The 17,991-nt window shown below is 42.2% G+C and overlaps 1 protein-coding gene and 1 long non-coding RNA gene across 2 annotated transcripts in view; one reads left to right on the forward strand and one right to left on the reverse strand.

The window, feature by feature from the left end:
- The window catches only part of LOC114885958, a 64,286-nt gene that overhangs the window by 43,935 nt on the left and 2,360 nt on the right, over positions 1 to 17,991 (forward strand). Inside the window, exon 3 of the long non-coding RNA XR_003791222.1 lies at positions 16,916 to 16,966. This is a non-coding gene — a long non-coding RNA (uncharacterized LOC114885958). The remainder of the gene's footprint in view (positions 1 to 16,915; positions 16,967 to 17,991) is intronic.
- The window catches only part of GUCY2C (guanylate cyclase 2C), a 77,838-nt gene that overhangs the window by 1,198 nt on the left and 58,649 nt on the right, over positions 1 to 17,991 (reverse strand). The window contains exons 21-26 of the mRNA XM_029206393.1: positions 16,839 to 16,997; positions 12,675 to 12,867; positions 8,853 to 9,027; positions 5,098 to 5,196; positions 2,747 to 2,841; positions 1,082 to 1,158 (exon numbers count right to left, since the gene is read on the reverse strand). Coding sequence (XP_029062226.1) covers positions 1,082 to 1,158; positions 2,747 to 2,841; positions 5,098 to 5,196; positions 8,853 to 9,027; positions 12,675 to 12,867; positions 16,839 to 16,997 — 798 coding nt within the window. The remainder of the gene's footprint in view (positions 1 to 1,081; positions 1,159 to 2,746; positions 2,842 to 5,097; positions 5,197 to 8,852; positions 9,028 to 12,674; positions 12,868 to 16,838; positions 16,998 to 17,991) is intronic.

Consider the following 17,991-nt stretch of genomic DNA (forward strand, 5'->3'; position numbering starts at 1 on the left):
AAAACGGATCTTCTCAGCAATTCATACAGACTATCCCTCAGCTCCAGAACCGCCAGTTCCATTCACTGAATACTTGTTGAACACCTATTCTGGGCTGAACACAGGAAGTCCAGAGAACACAAAATGATCCTTGCCTTCCCTTGATGAGCTTAAAGATCTGTCATCCCTGCTCTGTGTAGTTGTAGGAAAAGCAGAATATATTTCGAGCAGGAAATTATTGATATATTTCAATTTCAAAGTGAAACAACATGCTGCGGAATTCGGAGGCATGGTTAGGTTTACACATACCTCTGCAGGGAGGGGAAAGGAAGCCAGGAGGGTGCTAGGCCCCTGCCACCACGAAACTCTGAAAACACATTGGTCCCACACCTTCCTAGGAGTGTGGCTTGTCTGGGGAGGGCTCACAACAGGTGGAGGGTTTCAAGAGTTTAGAAGGGACCTGGGGTGCTCTTAATAAGGGGCCAGGTCCCCCGTGACCCAGGGACGATCTAGGTTGTCTTGGCATCTCTACGGTCTTCCCCATGTGTCTGGGTCCTGCGTCTAGGAGTCTGCAAAACAGGGTTTCTCCACCACAGCAAAAGCCATTCCAATGGCCACAGTGACTGATCGCAGTCACAGGAAGACCATTTGAGTCATCTTTAGGGGAACCTGAAACCGGTTACTTGGACCTGAAACCTGTCTTCCTCATCTCACGGGGAACACATGCTCCATGTGAAGACCCAGAACCACAGTCCTGGAGCTGGGGGCGTTCCTGTTTCATCGGGTGACGGCACAGCACTGCAGGCACGGGAGGCAATGCAGTACAGTGTGTTCCGCTGCTCTACTTTTGTTACGACCAGAGGGGCAGGGAGGGAGCCCTAAACTGTCCTCTGGTCTCCTGAGCAGACCTGAAACCCTCTAGCAGTCAGAGAAGGGAGGTTTCCAAGCTTTGTCATGTGTGTAGTCTCTCACCTTGTATTCATTGCATCACTGCCACTGGCAAAGCACTTGACCACAGTTAAACCGGCTGCACGTAGCACAACTTACAAAGCCAAGACCTCCCCTCCCCCACCCCTCCCCATCACAGCCGCAGGCAGCTTACGCGGTTGGAGGGGTTGGCAGGTTGTACTCCTGGTCCTTCCCCCCGGTCAGCCAGTAGGTGGTCTCAGTTCCTCTTCCCTAGAGAGAAAAGAAAGGTGTGTACCATGGAGACCAAGACAGTCGCCTCTAGCCCATCGTTCTGACCCACCGTTCTGACAAGTATCTGTTTCCAAAAGACATTTCACCTCTGAGTTTCTCATCAGTGCCTATATTTTAGGACAGCACCTGTTCCTGATATGATTTGCATTATCTGTAGACCGATCTTTATTTCTAAGTGCCTGTTAAAAAATAAGTCTCTCATCCACCAGACGTGTTTTTTCAAAGTAGAATTTTCTTTTTTCCCAAAAGATATTTCAAAATATCACCACAGCAACAGCACAAGAGCTCTAAATGAAGAAGGAAGGACATCCATCTGCAATCCTGCTACGCCAACGAATCCAACTGGTTTCTGTTGTCTACGTTTTATTCCGGCCCTTTTTGTCCCAAAACTTTGCCACGAAACTTGTGCCACAGTTTCCCCACATTAAGTGTGTAAATTATAAACGCATGTGCATTGTAATAAACATTCACTAAGTACCACTGGCTGGGCCCATCTGGAGGCTATAAAATAAAGGGAAACACAGGTAATTCTGTTTTTGCTAGAGCTTGTATTTGAAAAGGAGACTGGATGTTTATATTTTTAAAAATCACTCATTCAAAACAGTTGTGGTTTGGGGCTCTGTTTGGACTGTAATAATCCTTAGACCACTTCTGTTTTGGGGGGAACACCCTGCAGAAAATGTATTTACGGAGAACTAAAAAAGCAAGTGTGATGTTTGGACACAACTACCTAAAAGGAGGCTCTCGCAGTTGTCACAGAGTTGAGGCCAGCGGCCCTATGACTAGTAGAGGCAGGTGGTCTTGGCCGATCATTGGCTTCAGACCAACTGTGAGTGCGGTTGCCTTCAACTAGCAGCCGGTGGGCCACCTGGAGACGCGCGGTGGCTCTCGAGGGCTGCTGTTCTAAATGTGCGGGGCAGCATGGCGCATCTGAAACGGGGATTCTTACATCTCCCTGCGCATCACAGTCACATAGAGTACGTGTTTCAAGTACAGATTTCTGATCTACACCCGAGGAGAGTCTGACTCAGCAGGCCTGTGGGGGGCGTCCAGGCATCTGCATTGTAACAAGTGCCCGGGCGATGCTGAGTCAGAATGTGGAGCCACACCTTGAGGTTCACTGGTCCAGAACCGCAGAAAAGTAGAGCAAGAAAGGTGGGCTTAGAGAGTAGCAGCATCTTGCAGTAAAAGCGAGGACATAAGTGGGGAGAGGGGGGCTTTGACTAAAGTAGTCCTGCAATAGACTTAGCTCTTGGGAGTGGAGGGGGAACCGGGGACAAACCTGGATACAGGTGAAAGAAATGGTGAAAGCATTTTATAACATAGTGGCCATAGTTCAAAACATCAGGAGGGGTCTTTGGAGTAAAGGGATGTTCTGAGTTTATAGTCTTCGGTGGTAGCTTCTCCTACAGGGGAGGGTGGGTGATCATTGCGGGGAGAGCAGGAAAGCACCCTTCATTCTCATGCTCATCAATATACTGAACATTGGATGTCCAGTCTCAAAGGAGGCATCCCCCAGGTGCTGGTGAGAGCTTTTTTCTGGGTGCTGTCTCTGTGGACTCCTTACCTTTAAGTACGTTTCTCCTCTCACTTCATACAGGAACTGGCACTCCGTTCTCTTCAGGATGGATATTGTGGAGCCACTCACATGAATTCTCAAGGCTGGAAATGCAAAATAGATCAATGAAAATCTCACCCGTTTTGAAAGCTATTATATGGCGCCATTTGTTTCCCCTTGAGCCAGAATATTTATTACAGGTGCTCTTGGCAGCTTAGATACTGTAGTAAAAATACTTAAAAATATCATCAGTGAGATAAGAACTATTATCGCACATGGGAAGAGAGAGGGTCCTGAGTGAGGGGGCTCCTTAGGTTGTGCCCCGTAAATTCTCATCCCAGCTCAGAGTGGGAGCCCCTGGGCCTGGCTTTGGATCTAGCCTGTGGTGCTGAGCTTAAAAGGTGGAATTTGCTCTGGTGTCTCCATATACACATTCCAATAAGTAGCTAAAGTGTTGGCGGCAAGGTGAAGATTCTGGAGAGAGTTACAGAGTCTTGATTTTCTCGTATTTTACTCTTCCGGGGTAACGGTTATCCTTCTAACAAACAAGTGGTGAGGGCAATCTCATTCACTGATTGATTACTATATAACCCCTTCCCACTCTGGGTGCCACAGACAGTAACAACAGTAAGAATAATGAAAACCCCGTATTGCCTGCCTACCATGTACCAGAGGGCTGCTCAATAACACATCACTTCAACTCCTTCCAGAAACACTTCCAGCAAGGTTGGAATCCCATCCTCAATTTGTATCTTCAACTTTCTGATGCCTAGAAAGATGAGGTAACTTCCTCCCAAGCTTACACAGACAGTGACTTGTATAGTTATGATTTTAACCTGTCTGTTTGGCCCCAACTTTATTATTTCCTTTACACCGTGATTTTCTAGTTCAAACCAGTATCAGGTTGTCAGTAGACTGCCAAAATACCATACTACCACCAGTGTCTGGTAAGCCCGCACACACATTACCAATGCTTTCTTTCTCTCTTGTATATATTTCTAATATTATCATAGTCATAGGTCTTTATTGAGCATTTACTAGATGTAACACACACTGCCTCTACCTTGCCAGAAAAACGCAATATAAGCTTTTGCATATAACAAATACTTATCATTTTCTTTATTAAAACCAATTCCAAGGAAAACCAAATAAAAGAGGAATAGGAAAGTGAACCAGGGTATATACTCTGTATCTAACCCACTGAATTTCTATTCAGTTTAAGAGAAATCCTGCGTGCAGGAACGAAGACCTGACGTAGCCAAAAATAAATAAAAATAAATAAATTAAAAAAAAAAAGTAAACCTAAAAAAAAATTTAGCCCTGGAATGCATACCATGTCTTTCGTTTTTCCTTATTAAAGGCTCAATCCAGCACTTTGTATAGGCTATGTACATCAGGCAAAGTTCAGTGTTCACAGGAGCTTGACATTAGCTGCCTAAATTTATAGCTGTGGTAGTTTGTTCACAGGGGTGTCAAATTTGAAGTCTGTAGGAAACAGATCTGGGGCCCGAGGACAGATTAGTCTGTAGGACTGTCTGATTGTAACATCAGCAACACCAGTAATATCTCCAATTTCGTTTTGGGTCCTTTTCTCAGCTGATGCCTGTGAGGCCATGTAAATGGCGGCCGCTGCCACAGATATCAGGCTCCTTCCAGGAACCAAGTCCAACGCCACAGCTTTACGGGCTATATGTGTAACTACCATCGTACTTTAAATGTCCTAGGAACTCCCTCCTGTCTGCAGGCAATATAGAGACAAGCAGAAGCTATGGCATCATTAGCCCTTCCCTTCAGGCTCTTCTGTTCATACCCTTGGCCTGAATAGATTTCTGTTAAATGGAATTTCTGTTTAACTTATATGGATCTATGCTAAATTTCATGGCTATTCCAGGTAGAGCATGCCTGAATGCATTGCAAATGAACCCAAATTAATGATAACAGTCTAAAACTGAGTCAAAAAGGAAGAATAAAACAGTTATCAGTAAGGCTTCCCTGGTGGCACAGTGGTTGAGAGTCCGCCTGCCGATGCAGGGGACGCAGGTTCGTGCCCCGGTGTGGGAAGGTCCCACGTGCCGCGGAGCGGCTGGGCCCGTGAGCCATGGAGCCTGTGCTCCGCAACAGGAGAGGCCACAGCAGTGAGAGGGCCGCGTACCACAAAAAAAAAAAAAAAAAAAAAAAAAAAAAAAGTTATCAGTAAACGGCAATTTGTAGCAAGGACTGGATTGACCCAGGCTCACGGCCAGTCAGTGTGAAGAGTCATTCTTCATCTCACTGGAACTTATTCTGCATTTTATCCTACAATTCCCCTCTGCTGGAAGACAGAATCTCTGTCCTCTAAAAAAAGCAGTCTCCCTTCTTACGGAGGCCAGTGGATTCCATCCGCGAGGCTGTGTTGACTGTATCTCCGAACAGGCAATAACGGGGCATCTTGATGCCCACAACTCCAGCAGCACAGGGACCTGAGAGGGACAGAAAGCAAGAGGTGGAGGCAACAGAAGTCACACAGTGGAGTGGGGGGGGGGGGGGGGGGCAGGCCTCTTCTCAGGGTCACGACGCGCGATACCTCATTTCATGGAGAAGCGGTTCAAGGTGGGAAATGCGACCTGTGACTTTTGCTTTAAGTCAATGTATTCACTGGGGGAGCACCGTTATTCAAATCACGCTTTCAGAAAGTATTTTGCTCTAGCACAGAGAAGCGCATTGGCAAGAAACAAGGCATCCAGAGATCCAGGCTGCAGAGGTGTAAAGTGCTCCTTGAGATTATATATATATGTGTGTGTGTATATATATATATATATATGTATATATATGTGTATATATGTGTATATATGTATGTATATATATGTATATATATATACACACACATATATATAAAGATTTATTATTTATTTATTTATTTTATTTATTTTCGGCCACACTGGGTCTTAGTTGTGGCACACGGGATCTTTTGTCGCAGCGCGCGGGCTTCTCTCTAGTTATGGCACGTGGGTTTTCTCTCTCTAGTTGTGGCGCGTGGGCTCCAGAGCGCCTGGGCTCTGTAGTTTGCAGCACGCGGGCTCTCTAGTTGAGGTGCGTGAGCTCAGCAGGCTTAGCTGCCCTGCAGCATGTGGGATCTTAGTTCCCTGACCAGGGATCGAACCCGCATCCCCTGCATTGTTAAGGTGGATTCTTTACCACTGGACCACGAGGGAAGCCCCCCTCTTTAATATATTAAATAGAAGGCTCTCAGGAAGGATGAAGACGATCCCACTGCTTGCTTCCCTTCCAGCCACACAGCCCGGAGCTCTGAACTGCTGGACAGCACAGTACACTCTAAGGCTCAGTGGCCCAAGTTTGTTTTATTTTATTTTTATTTAAGTCAGAGTAGGCTTTTTGGCATTGGTGGCCTGATGATGGAAGACCCAGAAGACAAGGACTTGGCATCTTCTTCCCTGAGCATTTCATGCACCATGTGAATACAGAATGGGGAGCCTGTCGCACAAGGATACTCCAAAAAGAAGAACAAAAGCCAAGGCAAGGCGATGCACAGTGGCATATCAGGTAGGAAAGAAGGGTTTGCTCATGCAAGCATTTGTGTGGAATGACGGAATGCAAGGAGTTAAAATTTTCGAAGTTAAAGATTAACTCAGAAACTGCAAAATCGGGTTTTGGATAGAGGTAACTATTGATTTTATGGTTGGCTGACTGGGTTTTGACCTCTATGAGTTTCTTGATAGATTCATCCTACAAATACTCTGTGTTTATGAACACTGAAAAAATTGAACATTGAGTTGTTCATTGTTTATGCACACTGAAAAAATAAAAATACTGAACCCTCCCCTGTTAGGTTCAATGCAAAAAACAAAACAAACCACAGAGAAATAAAAAACAAGCAAAAACAGCAGCAGCTACCTGATTAGAAGCTCTCTGAGCTTCCCAGAATCTAAAATATGGCACAAATGAACTTATCTACGAAACAGATACAGACTCACAGACATAGAGAACAACCTGTGGTTGCCAAGGGGAAGGGGGGATGAGGGGAGGGACAGACTGGGAGTTTGGGATTAGCAGATGCAAACTAGTATATGTATGTATAAATGAATCACTTTGCTATACACCAGAAACTAATACATTGTAAATCAACTATACTTCAATAAAATAAATTAAAAAAAAAAAAAAAAGGTCTCTGAGCTTCCCAAGGCTGTGTCTTAACTAGTCACTTCAAAAATGGAATGATAAAACTGGGAAGGGCCTGGAGGTGGAAAATGCCTGCAGATGTTATGTTTTGTCTTCAACTATCAATATTTAACTGCAGCCTTTTAATTTCTTAGGGATAAACCCGTCCCGGTATATGTGTCTACTATTTACTCTCATTCCAGCCCAATGTGACAGTGCCTGGGCCCTGGCAGTCACTCAGGCATTGAGTAGGTCACAGAGGAAAAGAGAGGGGACCAGGACCCAGAGCTCCATCCTCTCTCCCTGGTTCCATCAGTTCTGCTGCTGTCCCTTCCTCCAGGCCCGACAATTTGTGATGGGTCAGGGAGATGCCGAACAGTTCCCTTATGTGTACATGTAAACATCTACGACAATTTGGTTGTGACATGACTGGGGAAGGCCACAGCTATGTCCCTGGCTGTCAAAGATGTGGCAGCAGTTCTTAACTTCTAGTTACTGTCACTCTGAGACTCTCAGTGATTCATTACTCAACCAAATATTTACTGTCTGACTCTGTGCTAGGCACGGTGGATACAGGATGACTTTTGCAAATGCAGTTGTCTGGCCCTCACCACAAAGCCTGGAGTGACCTCTTGGGTTTTCTCTACCCTGTGTCTTCTGTGAGGCTTGGAGGGCAGATAAAGGGGCAATGACAAGAAATTATAGGGAGATGTGATTTACTTTAACACAAGGAAAGACTGTCTAACAATTACAACTATTTGATAAAGGAGTGAGCTGACTTTGAAAATATTGAGTTTTCAGGGAGTCCTGGGATTATTTGTTCTAAACGTGGTTATATTATTACTTATCTTGGAAACTATAATTTATGCCCTGTAAAAGATTAATCTAGATGACTTCTGAGTTCCTCTACCACTATATTTTGTAATACCATAAGTCCCTACATAGGAACGAGCTCTGTTCCGAGAGTGTGTTAAGTCTAATTTGTTCGTAAGTCCAACAAAGTTAGCCTAGGTAACCAACTAACACAATTGGCTATATAGTACTGTACTGTAATAGGTTTATAATACTTTTCACACAAATAATACATAAAAAAACAAACACAAAAAATAAAGAAAACATTTTTAATCTTACAGTACAGTACCTTGAAAAGCACAGTAGTACCAGCGACGTCATCGCTGCTTTTACGCTCACTTCTGGACATCCTGGGCTTGAAATAAAGATACTGCACTACTGTACTCTAAACAGTGCTGTACAGTAAAGGACACAAAAGCACAGCCACTTGTAGAGGATGCACGCATGTGACAACATACGCCAGACATGTGAACTAACTTACATGACTGGACACGCGAACGCATGTTTGCATCTTTAAAAGTTCACAACTTGAAGGTTCGTATGTAGGGGACTTGCTGTATTCGTAACTCATCTTCTCAAATCTCTACATTCAAGGTTGGATAAGTTTCATGGTCTTTAAAGTGATCCATGTACTTTCTGTACCACTGAGGGGTTGGGGGAACATAAACGCCCTTTTATTGTAGGGATCTGAACAGATATGTTTTCCCCCTGTAGATAACATAATCCATTTAAGATACTGTAATATTTTAGTGGAAAAAAAATACACAGAAGTTGGGGGTGGGGGAGAGGGAGGGAATGGGGAAGAGATAAATGACATAGTAAATAGGGTGGCTTGAATAGGAAGTCTGGAGCTTGGTATTTCAGTTTGTGGTTGGTGTTTATCGTTCCATGAGTGCTGTCATGGTTGTCGTTTCCTAGAACTCTCTAGAGACTAATTATAGGTCTAATTATGTCAGGATGTGTAACTCGACTTCGTATTTGGCAGGAGGATTCAAGAGTAAACCTCATGTGAAAATTGATCATGTCTGAAGATCCTTTAACCTTTCTGATTTAGTCGGTGCACAGAAGTACATACGGTTCTCGATTGCTACAATGCTCAACTACATACCAGAGTGAATTCCAATGCGAATCCATATTGGGAGGCCGGGAAGATGCTCTAGCTCAAAGGTCCCCATGAAGCTGAGGATGTCCAAAGCCATCTTGGCGATGTCAATTGCATGCCGGTTGCCATTTCTCTTAGGCAAACCACTAGCCACCATGTAGGCATCACCAATGGTTTCCACCTGTGGAAGTAGTTTCTCATTAGTGAATCTGCCCCTTCTAATGGCACAAGAAATCAAACAGAAGCAGTTAGTCACATAAAAATACAAAAATTTTCGAGAACTCAGTATGAGCATGGCCCTGTACGCTTTTTCTGGGACTAGTTCAAGACCAGTTCTATGCTAATTTCTTCAGGGTTTTTATAGCCTAGTGAAATAGCTGATAAAACAACTATAAAGGATTTTTTAAAATATTTTTTAAATTAATTTTTAAATTAATTTTTGGCTGTGTTGGGTCTTCGTTGCTGCGCACGGGCTTTCCCTAGTTGTGGCGAGCAGGGGCTACTCTTCGTTGCGGTGCACAGGCCTCTCATTGTGGTGGCTTCTCTTGTTGCGGAGCACGGGTTCTAGGTGCACGGGCTGCAGTAGTTGTGGCGCACGGGCTTAGTTGCTCCGCGGCATGTGGGATCTTACCAGACCAGGGCTCGAACACATGTCGGCTGCATTGGCAGGCAGATTCTTAACCACTGCACCACCAGGGAAGTCCCCACTATAAAGGATTTTAACCATATGAAAGTACTTTATAATAATATGAATCATCCAGATGTAATGACAATTCTATCAATGTTGAAATAATCTGAATGGCTTTATATAATTTTAAGAACACCTCCAAATACCAGAAAAGTCATCTTTGGCTCTTATCATTTTTTATAAACTATTTGACAAAAAATAATTATAAAACTCAAAATGGATTAAAGACCTAAATGTAAAGTCAGACACTATAAAACTCTTAGGGAAAACACAGGCAGAACATTCTATGACATAAATCACAGCAAGATCCTTTCTGACCCACCTCCTAGAGAAATGGAAATAAAAACAAAAATAAACAAATGGGACCTAATGAAACCTAAAAGCTTTTGCACAGCAAAGGAAACCATAAACAAGACGAAAAGACAACCCTCAGAATGGGAGAAAATATTTGCAAACGAAGCAACTGACAGAGGATTAATCTCCAAAATATACAAGAAGCTCATGCAGCTCAATATCAAAAAAACAAACAACCCAATCCAAAAATGGGCAGGAGACCTAAATAGACATTTCTCCAAAGAAGATATACAGACTGCCAACAAACACATGAAAGAATGCTCAACATCATTAATCATTACAGAAATGCAAATCAAAACTACAATGAGGTATCACCTCACACAGGTCAGAATGGCCATCATCAAAAAATCTACAAACAATAAATGTTGGAGAGGGTGTGGAGAAAAGGGAACCCTCCTGCACTGCTGGTGGGAATGTAAATTGATACAGCCACTATGGAGAACAGTATGGAGGTTCCTTAAAAAACTAAAAATAGAACTACCATACGACCCAGCAATCCCACTACTGGGCATATACCCTGAGAAAACCATAATTCAAAATGAGTCATGTACCACAATGTTCATTGCAGCTCTACTTACAATAGCCAGGACATGGAAGCAACCTAAGTGTCCATCGACAGATGAATGGATAAAGATGTGGCACATATATATGATGGAATATTACTCAGCCATAAAAAGAAACGAAATTGAGTTATTTGTAGCGAGGTGGATGGACCTAGAGTATGTCACACAAAGTGAAGTAAGTGAGAAAGAGAAAAACAAATACTGTATGCTAACACATATATATGGAATCTAAAAAAAAAAAAAAAAGGTTCTGATGAACCTAGGGGCAAGACAGGAATAAAGACACAGATGTAGAGAATGGACTGGAGGGCACCAGGAGGGGTAAGGGTAAGCTGGGACGAAGTGAGACAGTGGCATGGACATATACACACTACCAAATGTGAAACAGATAGCTAGTGGGAAGCAGCCACATAGCACAGGGAGATCAGCTTGGTGCTTTGTGACCACCTAGAGGGGTGGGATAGGGAGGGTGGGAGGGAGACGCAAGAGGGAGGGGATATGGGGATATATGTATACGTATAGCTGATTCACTTTGTTATAAAGTAGAAACTAACACACCATTGTAAAGCAATTATACTCCAATAAAGATGTTAAAAAAATAAATAATAATAATTATAGGTTCCTCTAAGACATAATACACTTTCTTGTACTATGATTCCAATCACTTTTCTTGCAATAGGTAGTAGACTTATTTATTCTTTGATAAATGTTCTCCCTTTTAATATTTTCATAATCATATACATAGTTCACGTGTGTTGGTTAGTTAACTTCATTTTGCTGAGTATCTCTAAAATGCATAATCGGGCTTCCCTGGTGGTGCAGTGGTTGAGAGTCCGCCTGCCGATGCAGGGGACACGGGTTCGTGCCCCGGTCCGGGAAGATCGCACATGCCACGGAGTGGCTGGGTCCGTGAGCCATGGCCGCTGAGCCTGCGCGTCCGGAGCCTGTGCTCCGCAACGGGAGAGGCCACAACAGTGAGAGGCCCGCATACCGCAAAAGAAAAAAAAAAAATGCATAATCATTTTCTATTCAACGGGAACTCTTGTTAGCATGGCTTTCTGATCTACATAGGGTGAGGACTGGGCTAAGATAAATCCTAAAAGGAAGTCCTCCCTGTGGGTAAAACCATCATAACAGACTGTTACATGAATGACCCCTAAACTTAAGCATACAGAGTTTTAGTCATATTGTTTATCTCAGTAATCTTCAAAATAATCCATTGAGTTAGGTATTATTGTGCCATTTTACAGATAGGTAGATTGAGACTTGCTGAAATTAAATACTATATTTTATGAGGTCATGCAATGAGGTGGGGCAACCTGGGATTTGAATAAAGAGCTCTAATTCTGAAGTTACTTGTTCCACATGCTCTGCTGCTTTTCCAACATGAAAATGTGGGAATGCAATTCTCCTTTACTCTTCCGATTCAGACATTATCAGCCCGGAACTGGCCGGCATCCTGGTCAGGCAACAGATCCAGCTCTGTTCTTTACTCTTCTTCGAACGATGCTTGCTACTTCAGCAACAATGACAAAAGATTCCAATTCTCCTGAGAATAACTCTGGTACCTTCTCTCCTTCATTCATAATCAGCCTAAACACTGCCCATTTTGTGAAGATGACTGAAGAGGAAACCACTTTCCCTAAATTTAACACCCCAAATTCATTCCTGCTGGACTGTATTTTGTGTCTTTCATATTGGTCCTTAAAGTCACAAGGTCATTTCGACTTACAACCCTTCTTATTCTTCCACTTCCCTTCACTTTTAGCTCAGATTCAACCACTAATTCATTAAATCTTAAATTACAAAGGACAAGACCTGAGTAGAGCTGGCCTCTGTATCCACAGGTTCCGCACTGTGGATTCAATGAACCATGAATCAAAAATATTTAAACAAAATTCCAGAAAGTTCCAAAAAGTAAAACTTGAATTTGCCACACTCCAGCAACTATTTATATAGCATCTACATTGTATTAGGTATTATAAGTAATCTACAGATGGTTTAAAGTACATGGGGATGTACATAGGTCATATGCAAATATGCCATTTTATACAAGGGACTTGAGCATCTGGGGATTTGGGGATCCATGGGGGTCCTGGAACCAATCCTGGGGCAGAGGGGCTAGTGGGTAGCGACGGAGGACTGTAATAACAGAAACAACCAATTCTGGATCTGCTGACCTGGGGCTGAACCATCATTCAGCCTATTAGGTGAAGTGGTTACCTTGTACACGTCGTGGTGATCGAGAATGTGGTCAAAATTCTTATAGATGTCGTTGAGCATGTCCACCACTTCCATGGGGGTGCTATACTTGCAGATGGTGGTGAACCCCACAATGTCACTGAAGTAGATTGTAACTTCCTCGTATAGTTCAGGCTCCACTATGCCTTTCTCCTTCAGAGACTTGACCACCAGCCTAGATGAGGAAGAGAAAAACAAGGCCTTCAACTTCAGCAAATTTCTTCTTCCCCTACAGAAATCTTTGAGGCTGTACTAATTGTCCACCAGGAATTCTAAAATTGGGGATTTCCAGTGAATTGTGTGGCTAGGAAGCAAAGATAGTTTGCATAAACCAAATGTATGAATATACTACACACACACGTAACACATGTATTTGACCTCAGATGAATAGGAGGTTCAGTATTAATTTAATACTTGATTATAACACTAATATACATGTACACATAACTGTAATACTTACACAATCCTAATACTTGCTCACTTTTTACCTCTCTATTGATAGCTTCTTCTAGATAGAGCTCTACATCCAGAAGCCGAGAAGGAGAGTGTGTCATTGATGTAAGAGCTTGACTCACGATAGCTATCAGATCTGACTTTCTCATCAGTAAATAGTTTTACTTCCCTGGCATATTTAACACGGCCTTGTTTAATATCACTATGAAGAAATAATGTATTTAAAATGAATTTTGATATATTCTGAACCCGGATTTATTTGAAACATTTTGGAGCAGAATTGGGTCCTTTAAAAAGCAACATCAGTTACCACGTAAACAAGTTAAAATTCTGCTAAAACTGCACAAGTCGAATAGAAGCAACTTAGACTATCTCTGTTGAACAGACATAAAGGGCAGTATATTAGGCTCAGAATTAAGAGAGAAGAACCACAAGAAGAGATGCCACGCTTCCTTTATGTGCCAAGTTGCCTTTTCATTGAGTAAATGGGGTGGAGGGGTGCTGACATGAGGCTGCGTGTTCCTTGTCTGCCTTTGGGATCACTTGGTTAAGGACCAGAGTATGGACCGCCTGCAAGCTGGGAGGTACGACAGAGGTCATAAAATCCCTTACTTTTCCAGATGAGAAAGCTGAGGCTTAAAAAGAAAGTATGGGGAGTTCCCTGGTGGCCCAGTGGTTAGGACTCCATGCTTTCACTGTCCAGGGCCTGGGTTTAATCCCTGGTTGGGGAACTGAGATCCCACAAGCTGCACGGTGCAGCCAAAAAAACCCAACCAAATAAAAAAGTATGACTTGCTCAAGGTCCCAGAGCCACTGAGGGCAGAGCCAGTGCTGGAACTCAGTAACTCCCATCCTTCAGCCTTGTAATTGCATCACATTCCTGCACAACCCAGGCCTCGGATCCTCGGGGTGATGGGGAAGATTTGGAGGTGTGCTGGCTGTAGTAAAGGAAGAAGGTCTGGCACTTTCCTGGAAAACAGACAGCCAATCAACCACCAGCATTCCCAAAACTCATTTAGAAAACCTTCAGAGCATCAAGGGAGGTCCCTTCAGTTGGTACGATGATGAAATTTGGGAACTTGAAAACCATCCCTGCCGTGTGGCTGGTTAGATTCGCAGGGGCCCGTCTGGGGTGGTGGTTCTTTACGTGCCCCGTAGAAGGGTGCAGATTATTTGGAGGCTATATAGACTAATGATAAGATTGGATATTTCGCCATCTTTGCCCTTCATTTTACTGCTTATAGCTGAAAAGTCATATGAGCTTAGAAAATAGTATGTTACCTGAGAAAGGAACTAATGTTGGTGGATAAATGAAGGAAGGGCTATGACTTAACCTGGTGAACTTTGATAACAGGTTTTTGACACAGTATACAGAGTCTTAGAAGTGCTTCCCAGAGGTAGGTAGTTTTTTCCATAGGTAGAAAAAACTTCTATTTTAACCTGTTTCAAAACCCCCAGGAGTACTGTGAAATAAGTGTCTAAGTAGTATCTGGCTCCTACCTGCAACTTATTTACAATTTTGCTGTAATATTTATTTTGGATTCTTCTAGGTGTCATGCATGTATATTTTAGTTTTCTTTTGCAAATATAAAGAACTTGTATATAAATGATCAAAGTGACTTGCCCTGTAGTCACTGTGTATTGCAGCCCTTGCTCTACAATCTTTGGTGATCCAACAGGAACATCTCCCGTCTAGTGGTCAACATGGCACACTGAACCAAGGGTAGGAAAAAAATCCACGGTGCTGAGCCAGCTGTTTCAAACCGTGAGTGTCATTATTGGTTAAAACCATCAAAAAGCTGGGAAGGCAGCTAAATCATCAGGATGTTGTTTTTGTCACAACTCAGCCTGAAAGGCCAGGCAAGGACTGATGCATTACATAAAGAACATTCACAGAGCACTAACAGAAACTCCATCTCTAAAGTGAATAATAAGGGCTCCAGCCTATGCCCAGGGTACCAATGCCAGGCTGAGGGCACGTGGGTTCTGCATTAGGCTTTCTTCAGGGCCAGATGGCTGAACAGGGCATGTGTGTAACTCCTACCTCCTCATTCAGGCTTGTAGAAGAGAAACTATTTCTTTATTTAGAAAACAACTCATATGAGCTCAAAATCATTCCTTTATTAATGTAGAGCTGATATGCTCAATGAGCATGGGTTCAAAATAATTAATGCAAGCAATATATAAAAGTCGTAACTACTATGCATAGTAATAACAACGATGGACGTTACAGACACTGTGCTAAGTACCTTATATTGTGCACATTATTTTAGAGGATTCTTTGAGCCAGCCTATGATGGGAAACTGAGGCTTGCAGTGTTTAGGTAACTTGTCCAAGGCTGCAGATCACAAGTAGGTGGTGGAACCATGATTTGAAGTCAGGCCTAGCTGACCTCAGTTTCCATGATTTCACCCAATGCGACACTGCCTCGCTTATGCTTAATCTAAGAGGACAGTTTATCACTCATTGAGCAGAGAGCATTACCTCTCACTTATGACAGTTGTGGGTCCCTTGGTCCAACCTATCTCCCAGCTGTTCACATTTTAATTTCTTGCTTATCTTAACATTTCTTAGTTATTACCTGAGGACCAACACTTATAAAATGTTAAACTGGGATTTCAACCTTAATTTATTTCTCCTCTGTCATGGTTGTAATATTGTTTCACAAAATAGAGATCAGCCCGTAGATGCCTGTGTGATGAGACACCTGGGGAGAGTGGGACCATACCTTCTCCACTAAAGATGCTCCCACTTCTTGTAATTTGGCCTCTACTTTGAGGCAGACAGAAGAAAGCAAAGAAACTAACAGTACCTGAAAATGCCTTAAAGCTCACAGATTCTGTAGGAAAACTTTAATTTCCATTTTTGGACTGGGGAGAGACAGTGCCTAAGGTCCCACACTTAGCAGAAGTGGCCAAGAGATGCTGGAACCCAGGTCACCTTAACTCTACCGTCCATGCTCCTTCCATGGCACCACACAGCCACTGGAAAACAACCTCTTTCTTCTAGCTATTTAGACAGTGCAAAGGCTTAGCAAGGTACATGAATTTTTAAAAACATATATTTTCTCATATTTTATTGTACAATATAAACTTGACTAAAATGCACTAAGTAACAACATGTTATATTTAAATCAGCACTAAATTAAAATGTTTGGTGGGAAATAGCATAATTTATTTTAATACATTCCAACTCAGTCTGAAGGTGAGCAGTTTACTTCTGAAGGTTTAGAGATTCTACCTATAGCTTATTATTGAAACAGACAAATTTTTTGGTCTCTTTCTTCACCTTTGATTTTAAAAAATTCTTCTTCTTTAGTTCACAGTGTCATAGAAGTGTAAAATAAGACTGATAGAAACCACTCTAAAACATATGGTTTATATACATAAAAAATTCAATAATGTTGTCACAACCCCTAATACAGTATGATTCTTATTTATTTACTAGCATCCAGAATAGATACATGTTCTGTACATATTAAATTGTTCAAGTATATCTAGAGCAGTGCCTGTGAAAGTGGGGATATGTGCATTTTTAAACACAACAATCTGTTGAAGAATATGCGAAAGGGACCAATCCTATATACATACAGAGAAAACCAATGCTAGACAAATATGCTTTGGCTTTCAGCCTTAAGGGCTGAGCATGTCTGCGGAGTCTGGAAGATCACGTCCACGGGAGGACTTCCTTACCTTGGGAGCAACATGAAATTAAGCCTGTCAGCCCTGTCCCTCTCTGCCTTGTACAGCTGTGTCCTTTCTTCCACCAGATGTTCCAGGTTTCGGGAATACAGCTGCAGACGTCGGATCAAGGTATCCATGTAAGTTTCATTTTTTTGGTCATGGAAAAGGCTGTAGGTAGTGATAGATGAAGAGGTCTCCATATTATCAAGAAAACATGAGCATCCATTAAAACAATGGGCAAATATCATAAACAGGTAATTAAACTAAGAATAAAAATGACCAACAAATGTAGCAAAAATTTTTAACCTGAGGAAGGATCAAAGAAATAGAAATAACATTTAAAAAAAAGAAAAACAAATGTGAGCACAATGGTAATCAATGTAGGTAAGACGGAAGAAAAATATATATTACAGCCTTTCTGGAGGGAAATCTGGTAAAATGTGTCATAAGCTTTAAGAATGCTTATGCCGATCGGCCCATCAACCCTACTTCTAAGAATTATCCGAAGGAAACAATCATGCATGTGCTGAAAGTTAACTACAAAGAAAGCCACAGTATTCTTCACAAGCAAACATTTAAAAATAACCTAAATGTGTAACAAAAAGTGATTAAAATATGAAACGATGGAATATGAATGTATCATTAAACACAAATTAGAATCGTGGTACACACAAAGACGCTACCTCTATATTATTAAGTGAAAACAGCCAGTTTATAAAACAGCAAAAATTATCATCCCATTTTTAATTTTTGAAAACTGGTGGTCATCTATTAAAAACCAGGTGATGTTTTTACTTTCTTGTTTGCTTAGTCATATTTTCTAAAATTTTAAAAAGGAGCAACTTGCAATAAAGGGGAATATAAGAAAAGGACCAAGAAAAGTAAAGCTGAACCTTATATAGTATCTCCTATACAGACAGAATCAGGGTCCTAGAGCAAAAGCCCTAACTCTGGAGTATTTTGTCAGATCAAGACAACTTAGATGAGATGGCAGCTTCTCGTGACCCTGTGACACGCCTAGGTGCAGAGCCCAGTCGGGAGGCACACTGAGTCCCACACAGCTGTTGTGAAGGGATGAATAGATCATACCATTTCATTATCACAACAATGATTACAAGTTGCCATTTCTGTACTCAAAAAGATGGACTACATCATAATCCCC

Source organism: Monodon monoceros, unplaced genomic scaffold (assembly GCF_005190385.1).
Source record: "Monodon monoceros isolate NGI ecotype Baffin Bay Population unplaced genomic scaffold, NGI_Narwhal_1 Super_Scaffold_6, whole genome shotgun sequence".
Classification (NCBI taxonomy): Eukaryota; Metazoa; Chordata; class Mammalia; order Artiodactyla; family Monodontidae; genus Monodon; species Monodon monoceros.